We start from the raw sequence: 21,997 nt of genomic DNA, 5'->3' as shown, positions 1-21,997 counted from the left end.
ACAGTGAGGCTAAAATCAGGAAGCCAAAATGAAGTATCTGAAGCCGACCACCTGCACGTTGTCCCACTTTAAGGAACAGCTGGTCAGTGGGTGGCCGGAAGATACACTAACAACTGATTCCATCCAGGGGACCAGAAGAGCATGTGTGTATCTCTAGCGATGCATCTGAAGATGTGGCATCACTTTCACATGTGACAGAGCCACCTAGGCTGCAGCAAACAGCACTGTCGCGAGTCTGCGGAAGGAACACATGAATGAAGACAGAGACTCTGCAGGGAAGACAGAAAAGAGCAAGAATCCGGTGAGCTGTCTTCTGCACGGCTCAGAGGAAAGAGCGAGCCGGCCAGCAGATACCAGCATCCCGCTGGCCTGTATGGACCCCCGTGAGCAGCACCAGACGTCTGTCCTCCTGAGCTTTAACCCCATTTTACAAACAGCCCACTGGGTATTTCCACCTGAACATCCCACAGATACCTCATGACTAACAAGTGAAAAATTAAATTCATCATCCTACCAGCAAACCTGCTCCTCCCTGCACTACTCTGTCTTGACAAATGGTATGTAAGCTCCAAATACAGAACTAACACTCGACCCTTCCTTCCTGCACCACCGACATCCAACCTGTCTCCAAGTTCATTGGGCTCTACCTCGTCTGTCACTTTGATTTCGCCCACTGCTATTCCTATAGTCCCCACCATCACAATCACTCACCCGATCGCAGCCAATATCCACCCGGCTGGCCTCACCGTCTCTGTTCTTGCCCCCCACCTTTCACCCGCTCTCCACACTGTGGCTCTCAGATAACTGTGTCACTCTTTGCTTAAAGCCTCCCCGAACTTCAACTTCTCACTGTCCTTAGAATAAAGTCCAAACTTTTTTACATAGCTTATGGCTGTGTGTGTGTGTGTGTGTGTGTGTGTGTGTGTGAGAAAGAGAGGAGGGAATGAATCTGGTTCTGCTTACTGCTCCCCCATATCATGTCTTATCACACTCCCTGCCCCCGCCCCCCCAATGCATCAAACTCTAGCCGACCCCACTGAGTCCATGTACTTACTATACTTCCGTCCCCAACCCACTGCTATGCCTTGCTTGTCTGTCAGCCCGACCTGGCTATAAGGTCTGCGAACCCAGGGACTATTTCAGTCTTGTTCATTATATAGTAGCCCCGGTTAGCAGATTCTCACAAATACTTATTAATGCTAGGACAGACACTTCCCCCCACACAGGAATGTCTATGAAACTGACGTACACCCCACACCTACCGTGTCACTGCAGGACTTCTTGTGGTGAATACACCAAGTCTCTCCCAACACTGCCGGCCTCTTGGATTCAGTGGTGTGTGGCACTCACCATTCAGTTCACTCAATTACCTTTCTTTGTTCTAATTCTCTGTCCCTGACAGCCTTTTGATGATAATTTAGCTTCTAATATAAATTATTCTTTAGGTAAGGAATATGCTTACCAAAGAACATAAGAGTTTAAACCACTGACACTCCGCCTTTTCACTGCAAATAAATCAGCAATTTTATTTCTGTATCATTAAGACTATTCAGCATACACCAATCCCTGATCTGCTTGAGTGCACCAACTTCTGGAAGCTGAAAACCAGACTCAGGGATGTGCTTTCCGCCCTCGTGATGCCCTGTGATTCTCTCCATTTTATTGCTTGCTACATTAAATCTGTATCAGAGTCATTAAGTATGTGGCTCTGCAGTCAGACTGCCTTGGACAAATTATTTAATCTCCGAGCCTCAGTTTCCTCATCTGAAAAATGAAGACAGTGATAACAGGTTGTTGTGATAAGCTGAAAACAGGAGACAGGTGCCTGGCACACAGTGGACACTCACTGCATTCTAACCCCGCCGCCACTGTCGCCGTTGTCACTACCGTCGCGGTCACTGAACTGGAAGCTTCTTGGGAACAAAAATCCAGTCTGAATTCAACCCTGTGTCCCTAAGCCCTTAGTGCCAGATGAGCCCGCAGCCACTCTGTGCTGAACTTAGCCGCCGCACTGCACCCTGGGAGGCCCTGCCTGAGGGTGGGGCGGTGTCCCCGCAGAAGACCCGCCTCACTTCTCTTTAACTGCAGCCCAGTCAATGTGGGCTCCTCCAGTGGTCTCCGCACCCCCAGAACAGAGTCTAATGTGGTGCCACCCAGGCACGAGAGAGCTGTCCCTTCTCTCCCTTACAGCTAACCCTTCTGCCCATGTCTCCTCAGGCACTGCTGTCGCCCGCACTCACCCTTCCCGAGGAGCCAGAGGCCTGCAGGGGCTGCCGGAACTTGCTTTCAGCAGCACCGCTCTCGGGGGGCACAGCCAGGCCTGTCTGGCTGCACCACACAGCTGCTTTCCCAGTGTGAGTGTTACACACAATATTAAAAGGCAGATGGCGAATCAGGGGCAAGAACTTTAATGTCGCTGTCAAACACGGTCCAGTATATATAAATGTATATAAAGGGCTACCATAAACAATGAGACAGTCAAACACTGTAAGAGAAAGCGGAATACAGAAAAGGCACAAGAAACTCAGAAAAGAAAATACACTGATACCCAAGGAGCATATGAAAAAATGTTCTATCTTACTTAGCAATTAAGTGCAAGTTAATACCATAGGAACCTGTCTGATTGGCAGGGATTTATTCAGCTCTGGAACGGGCCGAGGAACTGGGTGTTTTCCCGCACGGTGGGTGCCCGGCTATTTTGCAACACACCACCAAGTCTTAAAAAATGTGCTTACCCCTTTGCCCTCATAATCCTTTCCTAGAAATTTACCCTAATAATACTGTTTATCAGAGTATTATTTATAACAGCAGAAAAACTGGAAACAAATAATCTAAATGTCTAATGAGAACTGGCTAAATAAAGTGGAAATGATATGCTTTACTTTATAGGATTGTTGTAAAAATTTGATTACATCGACCAAGTGAAATAATGTGTGTAAGCACTTAAGACAGTGCCTGGCGTACACGTGCCTGATAAACGATGGTGACTATCACCACTAAAGTGACACTGCTGGGAATGACACAATGCAGTGAATGAACAGCAGGTCACAGCAGAGTGGAAAGACCCCAACTCTGTCCTATCACTACGTGCATGAGCACATGCACCCTTACAGTGTCCATCCATATCTACACTAAGAAACTAAAGAATTCTACCCTGGCTGGCATAGTTCAGTGGGTTGAGTGCCGGCTGCGACCCAAAGTGTCACAGGTTCGATTCCCAGCCAGGGTACATGCCTGGGTTGCAGACCATAACCCCCCAGCAACCACACATTGATGTTTCTCTCTCTATCTCCCTCCCTTCCCTCTCTAAAAATAAATAAATAAAATCTTAAAAAAAAAGAAACTAAAGAATTCCTAGAAATGTATGCCAAAATGTTCATTTATTGATTGATATTTTAAGAGAGCAGAAGGGGGTGAAGGAGGAAAGGAGGGAGGGAGAGAAGGAGGGAGGGGGAGAAAGAGAGAGGGAGAGAGAGAAACATCGATTTATTGTCCACTTATTTATGCATTCATTGGTTGATTCTCGCATGTGCCCTGACTGGGGATCAAACTCACAACCTTGGCATATCAGGACGACACTCTAACCAACTGAGCTACCTGGCCAGGGCTGGCCAAATCATTAACAGTAGTGATCTATTAGTGATAATATTATGGTACATTTTAATTTTGTTTTCACTTTTCATATTTTCAAATATAGTTGAATAGGTATGTATTACTCTCTTAACGAGAAAGATAAAAATTTAAGTGAAGTCAGAAGAAACAGGCAACGTTCAGCTTGTCTCGCTGGTCCAAGAATACTTAACATAAAATTTTATTCAACAAATACATTAATCACAAAATATACAGACTGTCATGCTGTGGACATTTAGGGGTCTGAAGAAAAAAGAAGGGCAAAGGGAAGAAAAAGCAAGAAAGGCCGGGGAGCAGGAGAGGGAGGGACGGGAGGAAGACACCCGTGCAGACATGAAGAGACGCAAGGGGGCAGAGGCCTTGGCGGCTGCAGGTCCCCTCCGGCCCGGCGTCACGCACTGGACACTGCCACGTGCTGGGCGCTGTGCGTGACCATGACACAACCGCCATCTTCAGAAACCTATTTTCTGTCTAGTTCCGTAGTTTCCTGCGAGATAACCAAACCTGAATCCTAGAAGTGACTCAAAACTTACAGCCTCTCCAAGAGCCACCAAATTAAAAGAGAATTTGTTGAATATTCTATATAGTCTGCTCTCCATTGAGGCTTCAAAATTATCATTATCTTTGGAGGTGTAATTTACTTAAATAAACTCGTCACTTCATCTAGCCCACAGGTGGCAAACACAAGGCCCGCGGGCTGAACCCGGCCTTCCACCTTATTTTATCTGGCCCAGCACGGAGTTCCCACCTGGCGGCAGCACTGAGCACCTTGCCCCTAGTTAAGGAGCAGTTACATGTACACAGTCCTAAAGTTTCACTCGGCCCTCTGAAGGCAACCATGAGGCTAATGTGGCCCCTGGTGAAAATGAACACCCCTGAATTCTAGCCTAATTCTTAAAATCCGAGGGTGCTCTGCTCTGAGTGGGAAGGAAGCCCAGCAGGCAGGCATTTTTCTTCGGACTTACACAGAGAAATGGACCCTAAGGAGACCCAGTCATGGGCAGAAATGCCTCACGCTAGTGAAGCAAAAAGGACATCAGGCCAAGCAACACGACGCCTTGTGGTTCCTCTGCAGACCGGCGGTTCCCAGCCTTTCTCACACCATGGCACACACACACTCGTCACTAAAGTTCTGCGGCAGCGCACCAAAAAATAAAACAGGTATAACTTTGATTCATTCACACCACACAGCTATTGCTGTGTTGGCTGCTGTCACTTCTTATTTGACAATCTAAGGAAACAGAGGTCCGTGCCCTTGACTAAACAGATATTACATGTTTTAAAAATTCTTGTGGCACACTGGTTGAAAAATCACTGCTGTAGACTAACAGAGCCTAGAACCTTATTAGATTTTATTTAAAGACCTGAGAAATGCTTCATATTGTTCAGTTTGTGCAAAGACAGCTGACCCCAGAACGTCAAGTTAAGACTGAGAAACAATGATGGCGTTTTCCAGGGGAGCTATGACTTCAGCGCGTGCCCTGGCAGCCGGACAGTCAGACGCGTCCCAGGTCCGAATCCACCCTGGGCAGAACATACCCTGAGAACACAATGTGGTTACAACAGTACTTAACCTCATTGGATGGATGTGTTCCTGAGAAGCAGCGAATTTTGGTAAATTAAACCAATTGAACTTTTAAGAGTACTGAGAGGGTCTTCTATTTGAAGCCGTCAGTGTCCTCCATTTTTAAAGGTCCAGAACCCTTTCCTCAGAAAAAATATAAACAGAACAAGTTTCATGCCATTTCAATAGACCCCGTGCCCCCAGAATCCATTCTCTTGAACGAACCTGCTGTTAAAAGGCACTGACAAATAATCTTTTTTCTAAATAAAATTTTAAAAAAGATTTTATTTATCTATTTTTAGAGAGGGAAGGGAGAAAGACAGAGAGAAACATCAATGTGCGGTTGCTGGGGGCCGTGGCCTGCAACCCAGGCATGTGCCCTGACTGGGAATCGAACCTGCAACACTTTGGTTTGCAGCCCGCGCTCAATCCACTGAGCTACACCAGCCAGGGCTACAAATAATCTTTTTAAAAACAGAGTTATGAGAGCCTAATTATTCAGTATTATAAACCTACATTTTTGTATTTCAGGTTCACGTACATGAAATTTCCACTTAGAATGGAAGCTGGCAGTTCAGACTTTCCGTGAGCAGACCCACAGGGGCCGTCCATGAGCCCGGGTGACGCAGCCCCCCTCCCCCACCGGCGAGCTCACCAGTGTGCGTCTTCATGTGCTCGTCGAAGTACTGCTTCATGTTGAAGTCCTTGCCGCACCACTGGCACATGAACTGCTTGTGCCCAATGTGGATGCTCATGTGGGAGCGGAGCTGGTACTTGTACTGGAACCTCTCGTCACAGTTCTGCACGACACAGTGGGCACGTCTGAACGCCACGCGAGACGGCGTCACCTGAGCCCACCCTCCGCGGCCTCTGGGGCGGGTTCACTTTTCCTACTCGAGACAGAACCTGCTTTTGTCAACTACTTCCCTCTGCTATAATCCCGTGGCTGCGCCATCAATAAAAGGGAAATTTTCATTCAACAACCACTGACATATACCCGACTCCTGCAAGTCACTAAAAGAAAAACAACTCCTGTGTTATTCCCAATTTAACTCAATCCAAAAAAGCTAACAGTGTGTTTAAAAGGACACTTCTCTACCGAGCAGTGAGATAACAAGCGACACTCAGAGCCCGAGGCTGGAGACCCTACGCAGCCTGGCGCCCCCCGGCCCCCCCCCGCCCCCGCACTGGTCTCACCCACAGTCGGCCTCCAGGCCGGGGCCTGGGGGCGCACACTCCTCACCTCACATCTGAAGGGCTTCTCTCCAGAATGCTGCAAGGAGTGCACCTTGAGGGACATGCTGCGTTTGAATGACTTTCCACAGGTTTCACATGTAAAAGGCATGTCTTTTGTGTGTGCTGCAACACAGAATGCACCATATTCAAAGTAAGTTCGCCCGAAAGCTCACACGGAACAGGACAGGCGTCCTGGTGCACGGGCTTTGTGTCACCTCAATTCCCTACGCTCGCGCCGTGAGGCCGGGACGGCGAGGCAGTGCGAGCCGAGGCTGGGCGTGGACGGCGGCCCCATCCGGCCCGGCGCTGCCCACGGAGGACGTGCTGCCTTCAGTCTCAACAAACCAGAAGTGACTACAGCACGGCGGCCTCGCAGCGACCCGATCCAGAGCCCGGCACACCCCGAAGAGCGAGGGCAAGTTACAGGCGCGAGACAACACTTACCGACCATGTGTTTCCGCACGTGAGCCATGGTGTAGAATTTCTTCTCGCAGATCTCACAGGAGAATTTCTTCTCTGCATATCCGTGGACGATCTTGATGTGTTCATGAAGGGACCAGAGTTTCTTGAATGATTTGTTACAGGAAACACACTGAGCGGGATAAATAAAAACAATCTTTACTCATCAGGGCTCACAGAAAGCCGTGCCTGCCTACCGGCAGGTGACACACTACGCTTTCGACCCGCGGCTCCAGGCTGGAGCCCCGACCAGCGCTTTTCTTCCACGGAGTCCGGGTCCCGACACCAGTGTCTGCGTGTCGTGTTCCGGGAGGCACCTTTCGGAGACACATCGGGAGGAGAGCGGCAAGGGCAAGACGTAAGACAAGAAGAAACGGGAAGTCCCACTAATATCAGAGAACTGACTGATTGTATCAAGTTTGTGTTGTGCCTATAAAAAGAACCTCCAAGTTTTTTTTAAATGTATGAATTACCTAAAGTGGCTGCCTCCTACTTGTGGGTCACTAACAGGTGTTTACCAGAAAATACAATGTAAGTTAAAATTAGCATAAATAAAAACAAGAGAGAGCAAAATACACGTTAAAGGTTATAGATCTGCAGAAGTACAGCAATGTCTGTGTACCTTAGAGAATGTATCTGGAGCCTTTGTTAACACCAATTATTGAGATCTTATTACAGTTTTCCAAATCTGATTTGCTCTATTGAACATTTCCCACAGGCGGGATTTAATGGAACCTCTCCACTGTCGGCGCCTTTCTCTCTTCCCCTTCCCAGCCCAGCTCCAGATGTCTCGTCCGAGGACCCAGAGCAGCGATTTCCAACCTGTGCACCGAGAGAATTTTTAAAACCTGCTATACCTGACTGTCTGGTCAGGGACACTGGCCTCTTTTCCTGCAGACTGCCCAATTAAACAAATGACAGCAGCAATACAACAATAGCCATCGAGTGTGAATGAATCACACTCGATGGTTATTTTTTTATACCGGCAAAAGATACATTTTTTTGGCATGCTGCAGCATTTCAGTAACCAGTGCGAGGGTGCCACGAGACGAAAGGGCTGAAAGTCGCGGCCCTGCAGGAAATGCACGCAACACGGCCTGGTTCCGTGTACTATGAATCACTGACAGTCCAGACTCTCGGGCACAGAGTGTATGAAAGTAAAATGCTCTGGTGGAAGCAAAACGACAGTAGAAAGTTCTAGGTGGCCACCAGACTCTGGGACACTTAGGGAACAAGTCGGTCTTTGCCGTAAATAGATAAAGATCCTCTAACACCGCTGTTACTCCAGGCAACGAGGCCTCTGCGAAGAGTTAAAGCACAAGCCTCTGCCTGCGCAGTGCTTGATAAAAGGACAGACAATCCCTATAAACCATTTGGTGGGGCAAGGTTTTAATTTTTACTTGTTCCTAGGTCATCATGATTAGGATCCATAATTAACAACAAAGCAGTGTCCCTAAGGGATGTAAAGAGAGTTCACTTAGCAGCATCCAAAAACCTAAACCCACGCTGAAACATATTATGGTGGGGAAGAGTAAGGAAAGTCACATGAAAAAAGACTAAATGCTTTCTTTTCTGTAACTTAATGAATTTAAGTTTAAAAAAACCCCACTACTCCAGAAAGCTCTTCAAGAGCCACGCAGCACCCACTCTGACCCCTAGGGTGCAGCACCGCACCACACTGCTCCTGGCCTGAGCTGCTGCAGCCGCCTCCTCACCCAGCAAGGCCCCCCGCAGCCCCTGGAAGGGACGGGCGACCTGACTCAGTCTCCTCCTGGTTGCCCAGCGTTGGGGAGACCAGACCACCACTGACAAGTCAAACAGCAGTGAGTGTTTAGCAATGTACTCTTTAAAGTAAAGCAATGAACTCAGTGGTTGGTTAAAAGCAAGAGATGTGAAAAATAAGGGGCACTCCAGGAAACAAAACAATTGCACCTTTTAAAGGAAATTTGGCTTAAATATGGTACAAAAGATGTCTATTTCACATATTTTACGGAGACATTAATAGACTTACCTTTCATAAGCATTCACTAACATGCATTCCATATATGCAAACCAATATGGCTCCACACAATGTAATTCACTCAACATAATGTAATCAGCACACCTCTCACCCTATCACAGTACAGTCCTCTGAAGGCACCAGCCTGGTTTGCACACCATGTTTTGTTACCTTAACAGTACGGCACAGTAGCATTACATAACCTCACTGCCAAGTGGGCAACACTGTCAACCCGCTTGGCCTCTGTTTAAAGTCTGCACATTCCCACGGGCTCAGCCTCTTGACAAATTTAGTGTTGGCATCTCTCCACCGGTAAGAGCACACTCACTGCTGGAGATCTTCCAGTTCCACCATCCGAGTCATTATGGTTTTGGTCCCCATCGGCTGCACTAGGACCTGGCATCCCTTTAAGCCTAGGAAGGGACCACTCTACTCCTGAACTTTGCTCAGTATTTCCCACCTTGACAGAGAAGGTGCCAGAATGGACACAACACGTGCCCTACAACTGCGACTCAGTGCGCGGCGGGCGCTGACTCTACCTCCTGGGCGAGCACCTACCACAGATCCCCCTTCCAATGTGCCTGGGTTCCCACTAGTCCAGCATCAGTTACGTTTAATGCTTTTGAAATAAAATGTTACGCTTGGGTTTTGAAAAGACCAACGCGGGAGTTTTTAAAGAGAGAAATTGGTGAAATCTGTCCCTTCAGCCTCTATTGCATTTTATTCTCTTGGGCAAAAATACCAGGTGAGTCTGAACAGCCAGGTTCTATTCTGGAAAGTGTGCCCTCTCGGTGATGAAACCTACCTGAATGTTTTTTTCACAGTCTGTTTGCTGGTGAAGGGACAGCTCACTCTCCAGGACAAACTTCTTGCCACACTTATCGCAAATCTGCATGCGCCTGTGAGTAACGTTCATGTGCTTTTCCAGGTACCAGCGAGTATTAAACACCCTGGGGCACTTCTCACAGGTCAGAGTCTCTTTCTCTTCACACTTAGCTTTCTGGACTGGTGCTTTGGGCTCCTTTGCAGCCCGCTTCTTACGCTTAGGTGGCTCTACGCTCTTCCTACGGCCTCTCGTAGCTCGGGGAGTGGGGGAAGCGGCGGCTGCGGCTACAGAGGCCGCCCTCCGCGTCCTCCTCTGGGCGACGCTGACCTTCTCCGCCGTCTTCTCCTTTTTCTTCTGCCTCTCGTTCTCGCCGTAGTCACTGCTGTCGTCTGTGGGCTCTTCCTCACTCTCTTCCTCTTCCTCCTCACTGCTTGTCTTAAGAGCAGGAGTCTCTTTGGACTGAGAAGAGACACCCTTTTCCCCTTTAGACACATTTAATGTTTGATTATTAAGGTTTACCTCCACTATGATCTGCTCCCTTTTGTAAGAGACTTCCTCCTCCTCCTCTTCGGTGTCATCAGAGTTCTCCCGGTCTTCTTTGACGGCGTGCGCGTCAGACACGGCCCTTGTCTCCCTGAAATAGGGCTGTTCCTCGGTGTCGTGCAGGTGCGGTTTGCTCATCTTGGCATCCACTAACGCAGAGTAAGGACTTCCTGACTCCCTCTTGTACACTTTGGTGGACAGGTCGAGTTCCTGGCTGGCACCATGATAAAAGGCAGACGGCACTTGACCACGACAGCCGTCCTCCTGTGCCATTCCTGCTGCATGCGCAGCGCAGTTCTCGGCCAGCTCCTGGCAGGGGCTGGCTGTGTGGCTCATTGGTAAGTGGCCCAATCTGTTAAGCAGTTCAGACTGTAGAGAAATGAAATAGCTTTAAAACAGGGTAATTATCAATACTCAAATCTTTTTCCATCCACAAAGAACCATCCGAACGACAAAAAAGGTACCCAGGGACCTGCGAGCAATCCTTCCAGTGCTGCAGCACCAAAGCGCAAGTGAAAAGGCTTGGTGTTACGGCGAGAGCAGAGCACTAGTGATTTTCCTTTTGAAGACAGCTGCGGGTGGCTTGGAGCATCTTATCTACAAAGGAAAGCAAAGAAGAAAAAAGGTCAGACACCACTACTTCCTTTGTACAGCATGCACGTACGCCATACAACAAACACACCTTAAAATGATTAAACTCTTTACGCACACAATTCTTTACCTTGCTTAAATGGTTCAGTGTGGGCCATTATTTTACTGAGTTACATGAATTCAACAAAATTTCTTTAACCTATATAACTGATCTTTATCTTAAAATGTTAGTTAACAAATAACTGAATAAACACACAAACAAGCAGGCCCTACAGTTCATCGGCTCCGCTGGGCGCTAGGTTCCCAGAGGGCCTCGGTGCCACCAGGGTCCCTTCACTCCCCGTTACTGCTGGGACTCCGGTCACATGGCCCCAAGTGGTTTCAAACCTGTGTGGTCCAGGCCCTTTCAACACACACGTTGTTAGAATTAGATTCTAAGTAAATTCTAAGACAGCAGGAGTCACTATCCCTTCACTCAGATATCCTCAGAGCCTAGTGCAGCGCCTAGCACTTAGTAGGTGTTCAGTATATATTTAATAACTAAATGCACAGCTCCTGTTGCAGAGCATTCATTATCCTAGATGCTAGGGGGCATACTGATATGCCAAAATGTACGGTCCCTGTCTGCAAGGAGTTTACGTCTTATCACACGTGTCTCGCATGGAGCGCACCGGGGCAGCGCGCTGGCCGGCTTTGTCCACAGTTGGACACCACCACCCACTGTGGGGAGAGCCCAGCGAGCACAGGCAGCAGTGGGGCAGGCACTGCGGGCCAGCAAAACAAAAGTTAACCGACACAGCTGTTGGAGACAGAAAATGCCCTGGTTTTAAGTAATTTTAATCTAGAAATCTAGATATAGATATTACTGCAGACACTATGGTTTTCAGATTTATCGGAGTAATTTCAAAGTGGCCAAGCATGTTTGCATTTGTTCCACGCAGAGCTCACTAGATCCACTCAGTAACTGGGTGACTTTTCACATGTCAGCTGCACAGAAATCTAAATTCTAAGAAACAGTAACCATCAAGTTGATACGGTTCCAAGAAAAATAAAACCATCAATAAAAAAAAGATCAGAAAGGCACACCATTTGCCCTGTGATACACCGCACAGGGCTGCTCGGCCCACTCCCTAACCTCTGAGCCGCGTGAGTGCTGCCGTGAACATGCAGCTGCCTGGAGGCGGGCAGGCGGGCGGGGGCAGAGCAGCGCTGGCTGAGGGCCCACTGGCCCGCGTGCGCTGCCGAGGGGCTGGCCCCCTGCTGCTGCGGCTCAGTGACCACCACACAGCTCTGGGGTGGGTTTTTAAATTATTCTTCTCTTTCACTCTCCTTTCTCCTTGTGGATTTATTCTTTAATACATTATTTTACTCTCATTTTAGTGCTATTTCAGAAAGGAGTGGTGATGAATGCTACCATGTTTTATTTGCTATCTGAATAGATATGGTTATACATTTTTGTGTTTATTAATGACAAAATTATGCCCCTGAGAGACTAATTGTCTAAAATCACATATCTATTCAATGACAAAAGCAATGTTTGACCCCAGGCATGCCTGACCCCAAAGCTTGTGGTCTATTTCTGCTATGACAGATGACACCCCCCAAAATAATTTAAAATCAGTTATTCCTGTAACTACATATCTTCTTACAACAAACAGTTCCATACCTCACATTTTAAGTAGGAAAATCCTAGTAGCTTTATTTTGCATGTGCCAAAACTTCTGACCCATGGAAATAATGTAAACTACTACAAGTACTGTTATTAAACTTACTCACATTAATTACCTCAAATTAACCAAGGGAGGAGAGACAGTAAAATTCAACTAACCAGCAAAAGCTATTAACGGGAAATAAATAAAATTAAAGGGGACAAAGAAAAGTAGATGAAGAGACATTCTCTGTGGCAGTCATTCACGTGCTCTTCCCAAATACTTCTGGGCACGTGGGAGACCCGCACTTTCTGCCCCCTGCCCCTGCCCCTGCAGTTGGGCGGGGCCCTCTGACCACCTCTGGCCAGCGCACCGCACCGTGAGTAGATGTGACGCACAGAGGGCCAGGGCATCTTCTCGCCACGGGAGACCCTCTGCCGCACGGACCAGCGGTCTTTGAGGGGACAACTGGTGTCGTCGCTACCGACCTGGGTCTCTGAGTGACCAAAGTGACTTACAGGACATGTGCACAGTGTGGTGGATTTGTTAAATAAAGTTACTTTTACACAGAGTGTGTTTTAAAAGCCATTGAGCCCTGGCTGGTGTGGCTCAGTGGATTGAGCAGCAGCCTGTGAACCAAAGGGCTACTGGATCGATTCCCAGTGGCGACACATGCCTGGGTTGCAGGCCAGATCCCGTCGGGGGAGGGGTGGTGGTGTGAGAGGCAACCACACCTTGATGTTTCTCTCCCTCTCTTTCTCCCTCCCTTCCCGTCTATCTAAAAATAAATAAGTAAAATCTTAAAAAAAAAAATAACCTAGAAACTAGCCCTGGCCAGGTAGCTCAGCTGGTCTGAGTGTTGTCCATACACGCTAAGGTTGCAGGTTCAACCCCCAGTCAGGGCACATACAAGAAATAACCAATGAATGCATGAGTAAGTAGAACAACAAATCAGTGCTTTCCTCTCTCTTTCCCTTCCTTTCTATCTCTAAAACCAATCAATAAATTCTTTTTACAACTCAGAAAATAAGACAACTTTTTCTTTTAAAAATCAGAATTACAATGTTTCATTCTACTTTAAATGACGCACACATCCGAGTGCGTGCATTCCCGTACGAGCCTGTGAGCGACATCTCGCCACGGTTCCAGTCCGGGAAGCTCACAGAAGCACCAACCCGCCACTGTCACAGCAGGAGACGGAGTCTGCCTGTTCATCTGAAAACACACTCGGGCTCTCTGCCCACACTGCACTTTCTTCATTTGACTCTGGCACCTTTCCCTTTGAGTTCTGGTGCTAATCTTTCTTTTCTTTCCAGAAAACTCAAAATATCTCCTAGAGGCAAAATAAAGTAATCTTCACAAAACCAAAAAACACATTAGGGAAATTAGAACCTTCCATGTTCCATTATCCAACTCTTAATGTGTACCCTCAGTTCTAACGTACTTATTATAGTATAAATCATCTTAACTTAGTTTTTTAGCAGACTCTCTAGGTGAATATAGTGAGTTCTAAGAACCTGAAAGTTAGTGGGGGAAGAAAGGGAGGGAGAGAAACATCAATGTTGCTTCTCACACCCCCCACCCGCCCCCAGCTGGGGACCAGGCCACAACCCAGCCATGAGCCCTGACTGGGGAGCGAACTGGTGACCTTTGGTTTTGCAGGATGACTCTCAACCAACTGAGTCACATCAGTCAGGGCAACCCCACTGATATTTAAAGCTGTTTAAAGTCATCTCTTATGATATTAAAATAACACAAGTTCATCTGTGTTTAGAGATCAATTTCTACTGTTTCACAAAATAAATCCCAAGATACAGTGGGTCTGTCCTTAACATCTCGCTACAATAAATGTATACGACTTAGGAAAACACGTGGCATGCTGGCATACAAGACAGAGCCAGCAAAGGTTTTTAAAGAAGCAACCAGTCCTAGCATTAAAAATACAATTTTTTAAAAAATCAGAAAATGTGACTGCATGTTATAGAAAGTAAAGTGCTGAGCATGCCATTTTCAATGCCATTTTTTCCCCAGGTGGACGACAAAACTACAGAATAAGTTTACAGAGTCTTCAAGAATGTTTATTTAAATTTGGTTTAAAAATGAAAACAATTCTGTTCCCTGCAAAATTTTAATAGCTAATTTTTGACAAATTCAACAGGTTTTTCCCCCTGTTAGAGTACGGTCCTATGCACCCTCCTTGTATTTGGGGTGAGTCTTTTCCAGCTGAAAGGGCGACCTTGAAAGGCACACCCACGCGGCCTGTGCTTACTCTTCCTCCTTCAGAGCCCCTTCCAGCGACCTGTGTCATTGGCTCACACTACCCAGCCCCTGCCAGCTCCTGGTCCTGGGGAATGAAGACTCGTTAAAGCACGAGGCTATCTGTGAAGATCAGGCCCAGACTATCTGTGAAGGTCAGGCCCAAAGTAAAACTACCAAAAAACTGGGGGAAACAAGGATGACAGATAAATGCATACTGGCAGAGTTCTTTTTAAAAACGTAACAGCCACCAGGAAGAGTGGACAGGATGACGTTCGGGTCTGTCCTAGTAATGGCCTGGCACTTGATTCAGAGCTCTGCTGCTTTTGCAGAAGGCTACTCACTTCTTTCTCATCGGGAAAGGACGTTAGTGACTTTTGCCAAATACCAACTAATCTTAAAGTCTTTGGACGGTCAAATAATTATTTAACACCTACTGTGTGCTTAATATGAGTGAAAAAAAATGCAGATCTAAAACTTTAGAGGAGGGATAAATCACATCCAGTTGAGCAAATTGGGAAGAGTTTTACAAAGAAGAGCACATTTCAGAAAAGCTTAAGAGGCATGCAAGTTGGGACTGGTAGCAATGAAAGCCAGTCTTCAGGGTAGAAAAAGTCGTTTCTAGTGACAGAAGATCGGAGTGGGGTATATTCCTGAACAAAAGACAGTTTCAGTTGTTCGGCTGTGCTAGAATACAGGGCGCGGGAAAGGGAGAGACGGCACAAAGGTGAATTTTTGCTGTACTGTGGCCGACCTTGAAGGCCAAGGTGAAGCTGGCATGAAAGGCGAGGCACAGCCATCAAAGGTTTTCAGAGAAAGTCTAGTATAATCAGACTTGTGCTTTAGCAGTCAAATTATATGGTGGCAGACGACTGAAGGCCTATGTTTAAGTATATCTTTGAAATATACATATATGTAATAAAACAAATATACAACTAAGCAAGATAGAGGAGATTTAAAATAAGGAAGTTTAAATAGAAAAAGACAAAAGTAGGAAAATAAGATATACCAGAAATTAAGATAAAAACCAAATAAAAGCACAAATCATGTTATACTAAATCCCATATCAGTATTGACTAAGACAAAATTTAAAATATTTGAACTATACTTCAAATAACTTTTTAAAAAGAATAGGCTCCTTATGAAGTAATTACTTAACTTCCTTACCTAGTAATTACATTGAATTTAAAACTCATGTCTACACTAAGAGCTTTATTTTTTTTCTTAGTACTTGCCTGAAATGAATGAAATCTCACCATGTCCTGTCTTTTCCTTCAAAATAATCATAGAATAAGAGACCTTTCAGCGTACTTACGGTGTACAATGGGCATATGACATGAACTCCTCACGACGCCAAACTGCTACGTAATCTTAACAAGTGTAGTAATCATTTAGACGCCCTGATCTTGTTCTTTTATATAAAATAAGCCATAATATTATGGCAAGACAAAGTGTAACCAAACAGGCTTGATCATGGGGTAAATAACTAGCGCTCAGTTTTAACTTCACTTTTGGTACGAGCCACCCTCAAACTTTCCCATCTTCTACACCCCCCACCCCCCACCCCCACCCCCAGTCTGCCACCCTGAGAACGGGGAGCCAAGGAAAACTAACTGCAGATCTGAAAAGCTGGGTAAATTCTACACTCTGCTCTACAAAACGCATATGGTGGCAGTGATAATCATCTGCATTTACATGATGCCGTATAAGGCACAATTAGCATATGTTTGCTAAATATTTATTAAGTGCCTACTTCGTGCTGGGCACTGTAGGAGCCTCAGCCAACAAGGTGTGCAAAGGTCTGCCTGGGGAGACAGACCCGAGCGCCAGGAACCGCGACACAGGTGTGCGATGAGGACAAGTACAAAAGACAGCGCAGCAGGGTGGTGGGTGAGGAGCAGACTCTGAAGCCGGCACGCTGCATTACAAATCTGGCTCTCACGCCTCCTAGCCAGGTGGCCTTGGGCACATTACTTGACCTCCCTGCGCCTCACACATTCTGCATCTGTACAATGGAGATAGTAACAGCATCTCCCTGGTGGGACTGTTATTGGGATTAAACAAGTTATACATAAATGTTTACAAGGTACTTTGCAACAATAAGCACTCTTACAAGTGTTTCTTAGACACACACACTCACCTATACACATAATGTACAGTGACAGTGCGGAAAAGGGGATGAATGTGTCAGAGAAAGTTTCGGAAACGAGATGCAGCTGGAGCAGCTCTGAGAGCAGCGGCAGTGAGAGGCGGCAAGGGAAGCAGGCAAACTGCACACAAGAACCGCTACGTGGAAAAGACGGGGACGAACCCACACGGGCTTTTGTTTCTCTCAGTTCAGCGTCACTGCCTGCAGTGACTTGGACTGTCGTTCCCTAGTTCCCAGCTGAGGCTCCCTTTACTCACTGCCTCACTGTCACGGCTGGTAGGTGGTAAAGCAAGGGCTGGAATTCTGGGTTTCTAATTCCCAGTTGCAGGTTACTTACTGTCTCCTATTGAGCGAAATGGTAAACAGCAATTATCTTAGAAGATGCACTTGGGCCTTGAACAACAAAATACCTATACAACACTAAATAAAAGCATAAAATTCCAAGCCAGTATTTAAAGGCCCAAGTTTTATCCTCCGCTGGTGGAATCCACCCTCTTAGACTGATTCCCACCGATACGTTACAACTTTCAGTACGGTCCACCTGCAGTTTCCGTTTCACAGCGACCACTCCGACACACTAGAGATTAAAGTTTAAATTATATTTTAGTTCAATTTCTTGCAACAACATTGTTAAGTTTCCACTGGATGAAATCTAAATAAATTCAAACTTGGTGTGTAATGTGAAAGTTACAGATACAAAACTTACAGTGCAAAAGGTTCTCTACCTTAGCATCAGCAGGATGCTGATCAACGTCCTTCAGCCCCAAAGATGCTCCCAGATCAACCTGGGACACGGAAGAAACGCTGCCCACACCAGCACTCAAAAGCCCACTTTACGACAGACAAACCTCCACTGACGCGCGACATGGGCCCTATTTCAGATAAACACCATACAGTGTTCTCAGATGGCTGTGTTTTCTATCACTGAAAATGTAATTAATTTAATGCAACCTCATCTAATAAAATGTAATGTCAAAAATTATTTTTAAGCAGTCCATCTAACCCATTATCTGTAAGAAATGGGACTGAGAAATGCCCCGTCACCTTCAGTTCCAGACAAAGCTTTCATAAAAATAAAATCTCACTGTCGTTTTTTTTAGACATGCATTTAAACGACACTGCCACTGTGCTTCCTCAATAATATGCAAGAGAAGCTAGGAGGAGAGGACAAAGGAGAGGTTCTCCTCCCAGGTACTATTTAATTACCTTCAAGCATCAACAGCCTCACATTTCCATATAAGACAATAAAACCAATGTGCATTACTCATCGCACAGTTGGCTTGAGCAACCTTAACTTTCACCAACAGCGCCCTAGGGCCAAAGAAGAAATCAAATACCAAGTAGGCTACCCTTGAGGACCTGACCATCATGATTCTGTCATCGACAGACAGGAGAGAATATAATTTCAAGAAAGGAGTTATTTTTAAAAGAAGGAAAGAGCCCCAGCTGGTGTGGCTCACTGGACTGAGTGCCGGCCTGCGAACTGAAAGGTCACTGGTTGGATTCCCAGTCAGGGCACATGCCTGGGTTGCGGGCCAGGTCCCCAGTTGGAGGCAAGCAAGAGGCAAATAATCCATGTATCTCTTGCACATTGATGTCTCTCTCCCTCTCTTTGTCACTTCCTTGCCCTCTCTCTAAAAGTGAATGAACTTCTTTGAAAAAATAAAAAAATAAAAGGTAAGAGTTTTATATTACTGTTGCCTTTTCCCTTAAAATCTGACCAAGTCCTGGCTACACAAATGCTCAAAGAAAATGCAGTGCCCTCAAAAACAACCAGAAGGCGCTATCCACAATAAAGACAATCCTGGGAGACCTCAGTCTACCCTGACCAAAGGTAGTTTCATGGAAAGCAATTATTTTAATGCATTAGTCCATTTTCTTTTTTTAAAAAATATTTTATTTATTTACTTTAGACAGAGGGAAAGGGAGAAAGAAAGATAGGGAGAGAAACATCAATGTGTGGTTTCCTCTCACGTGCTGAGGACCTGGCCTGCAACCCAGGCATGTGCCCTGACTGGGAATCGAACTGGCGACCCTTTGGTTCACAGGAACTCAATCCACTGAGCCGCTCCAGCCGAGGCAGAGAAGATTTTTCTTAAAGGAGTTTCAGATTATGGAAGGCAGAGCAGAGTTCTATATAATTTAAGAATCTGGTGCATACACTTTTCCATAGTGAACATGAGACAGTGAAGATGGGAGAAAGGAAAAGACTGTGAAGGGAGTTAGCTTAAACAATAACACAGGCTACAAACCACCAAAGAGAGAATAGCAGTGAACTTTATCAAATCAAAAACTTTTGTGTGTCAAAGGACACTATCCAAAGAATGGGAAAAAGACATTTGCAAATCACAGTTATGATAAGGGTCTATTATCCAGAATATATAAAGAACTCCTCCAGTTCAACAATAAAAAGACAAAAGCAATTTTAAAACTGGCAAAGCATTTGAACAGGCATTTCTCCCAAAAAAGATATACAAATCACCAATATGTACAGGAAAAAAAAATGCTCAGTATGTCATCATTAGAAAAGTGCAAATCCAGACCGCACTAAGATACTACTTCACACCCAGTGATGGCTATAATCAAACCCTGGAAAACAGCAAGTGCTGGCTTGGATGTGGAGAAACTGGAAGCCTCACGTATGACTGATGGGAACATAAACTGGTACAGCCACTTTCAAAAACAGTTTGGCAGTTCCTCAAAACGTTTAACAGATAGTTACCATATGACCCAGCGATTCCACTCCCAGGTATGTACTCAAGAGAACTGAAAACATACGTTCACACAAACACTTGTGTATAAACGCTCACTGCAGCACCATTCACAGTAACTAAGAGATGGAAACAGCCCAAACCCGCACGAACTGACGGATGCACAAAGAGAAGACGGAGCCACACAGTGGAGTGTTAGTTAGCAGCCGTGAGAAGGAACAGAGCACTGGTACGCGGTACAGCACAGATGGACCATGAAAACGTTATGCTGAGTGAAAGAAGCCAGACACTAAAGGCCACACATTACATGATTCCATGTGTATGAAATGAGCAGAGTGCGCAAATCTGCGGAGACAGACTGGATCCGTATGGACAGGAGCTGGGTGCAGGGAGGAGCAGGGAGTGGCTGCCAACAGGCCCCCGGGTTCTTTCCGGGGTGATGAAAATGTTTTGGAAACAGATGTGGGTGATGGATGCGGAGCCTTCTGCACATACCAAAAGCCACTGAACTGAACACTTTAAAATGGAAAATTACATGGTAGATGAATTATAGCTCAATAAAAATAAATAAATAAAACGAAATAAACTATTCGGATACTAATCATCTAAAGGTGGTCAATGCAATAAAATTGTCTAAAAATCGTATTTTATATAAATACGACATTACTGACCACTGACTAGGCCACAAACTCCATACAAACCGGGCTCTAGCAGCTATGATGCCATGACACGGCGTGGAAAACAAGAAGTCCCCCGCACTGAGAGCTGGGGGTCCGGACAGGCCCCACTTGGGGCTCCTCCGTGCTGCTGGGCAGGTGACTCTGCCTTCTGAGCCACCAGCTTGCCTGCCCTCCCATACACTGAAGGGGTCCCCTTCCACCCGACACCTACTGTGTGTGCGGATGCCTTGTTTCCGTCCTCTGACCTCATTTGTCTGGCCGCCTGCGGCCACCCAGTCATTCCTACCCTTTCAACTTAAGAACTGTCATGTCATGTACACCCTTCTCTACCCCCCCACCCCCTCAGCCATGTTCCCATGGAGCACTGTTTTAAAGAACTGTAAGATGTTGCATTCAGGTCATACATTTTTATTTTTTACTAACCAAATATAAAAAATAGCCTGTCATAACTTTTTGGTTAGGCTGACCCGTTTTGCTGTAACTTCCATTCGACTTTTCAAACATGAATTTTAGCTCATGGACCTCAGGCTGGGGGAGCCCGGGTCCAAGGGGCTGTATTACCCATGGTCTTGAAATAAGTGTGACACTGAGTGGGATCAAGACCACCACCTGCCCGTGCTACGGGTAAGTTTTTCCAAAGAAAACACTGGCCCACCACACTTGCCCAGGGTGGAGAAACTTAACCACATTTAACGTTGTTCCTTGGATGATTCCATTCAATCCTCTGCCTTCATCAGAAAACACTTAAGGAAATCTGCCAACTGCTTTGTAAAGAAACCCACACACAAAGCCTCTGGTACCTGCCATATCCACCATTACCCTTGCTTTTTCGCTTTTTAGATTTTATTTATTTAGAGAGAGGGACAGGGAGGGAGAAAAACATCAATGTGCAAGAGATACATCAATCAGTGGCCTCTCACATGCACCCACCAGGGACCTGGCCCACAACCCAGGCATGCACCCTGACTGGGAATCGAACCCAGGACCTTTCAGTTCACGGGCTGGCACTCAATCCATTGAGCCACACCAGCCAGGGCTACCTTTGCTTTTCTAACAGCGCCTTTTTCAAAAATAAACGTAAGCTGTAGGCTGAGTGAAGCAAAACCAGGCAACAATGCCAAGACTGTGTCTAAATTCAAGGCAGGAGCACCCAACTACCCTGCAGGTGCGAAGAGCACAGCAGACAGACGTGTCTTCAGGTGGGTGCTGGCAAACCACCCAATGGCTCCTCCTTCCCTGTTGAGAACAACAGCTGAGCACGGAAAAGAGGCTGATGACCAGGGTCTGGGCTGTCACCCTAACCACGCTGAGTTACAGCCAATCAGCCTTCGCAATGCACCCGGCGCATCAGTCTCGGGAGAGACAGGACTTGGCCGAAACCGCCGCTGCGCAAACACGGGGGCTTCTCTGCGAACGCCCAGGTGCCTTTTCTTCCTCCAGAGAGAGAAGCAGATTTTTAGTTGTTTTCTGACTATACAGGTGAAGTCTGTAGGTCGAAGGGATGGTAAGATTCTCCTGTCCAACCCCTACACACTCCTCTTCGTCCACTAGCTTTGACCGTCCCTCATGTGCAACGTACCAAGGGGTCTAACGTAAGGGAAGGGCTCACGTACACCTTCAAATATTTCCTGTGTTGGCTCCAACCTTCACAAGCCTAAAATCTGTTTGGGGGGCAAGAAGTACACACACACACACAATTCATAA

At 46.3% G+C, this 21,997-nt stretch overlaps 1 protein-coding gene across 4 annotated transcripts in view; it reads right to left on the bottom strand.

Moving 5' to 3' along the window:
• Window positions 1-21,997, bottom strand: part of ZNF652 (zinc finger protein 652) — a 54,979-nt gene that overhangs the window by 6,267 nt on the left and 26,715 nt on the right. For 2 of the 4 annotated variants that reach the window (XM_045835859.1, XM_045835857.1), the window contains 5 exons: window positions 10,730-10,854; window positions 9,694-10,626; window positions 6,875-7,022; window positions 6,438-6,553; window positions 5,850-5,994 (listed from right to left, as the gene is read on the bottom strand). In XM_045835859.1, coding sequence (XP_045691815.1) covers window positions 5,850-5,994; window positions 6,438-6,553; window positions 6,875-7,022; window positions 9,694-10,593 — 1,309 coding nt within the window. In that variant the 5' untranslated portion in view covers window positions 10,594-10,626; window positions 10,730-10,854. Of the gene's footprint in view, window positions 1-5,849; window positions 5,995-6,437; window positions 6,554-6,874; window positions 7,023-9,693; window positions 10,855-21,997 lie in introns of all 4 variants that reach the window. The other 2 variants (XM_045835860.1, XM_045835858.1) reach the window with 2 other exon arrangements.

Source organism: Phyllostomus hastatus, unplaced genomic scaffold, assembly GCF_019186645.2.
Source record: "Phyllostomus hastatus isolate PE091 unplaced genomic scaffold, TTU_PhHast_1.1 phas_contig_210, whole genome shotgun sequence".
In the NCBI taxonomy this organism is placed as follows: Eukaryota; Metazoa; Chordata; class Mammalia; order Chiroptera; family Phyllostomidae; genus Phyllostomus; species Phyllostomus hastatus.
The sequence above is the reverse complement of the archived record's forward strand: the minus strand, read 5'-3'. Positions and strand labels throughout refer to the sequence as shown.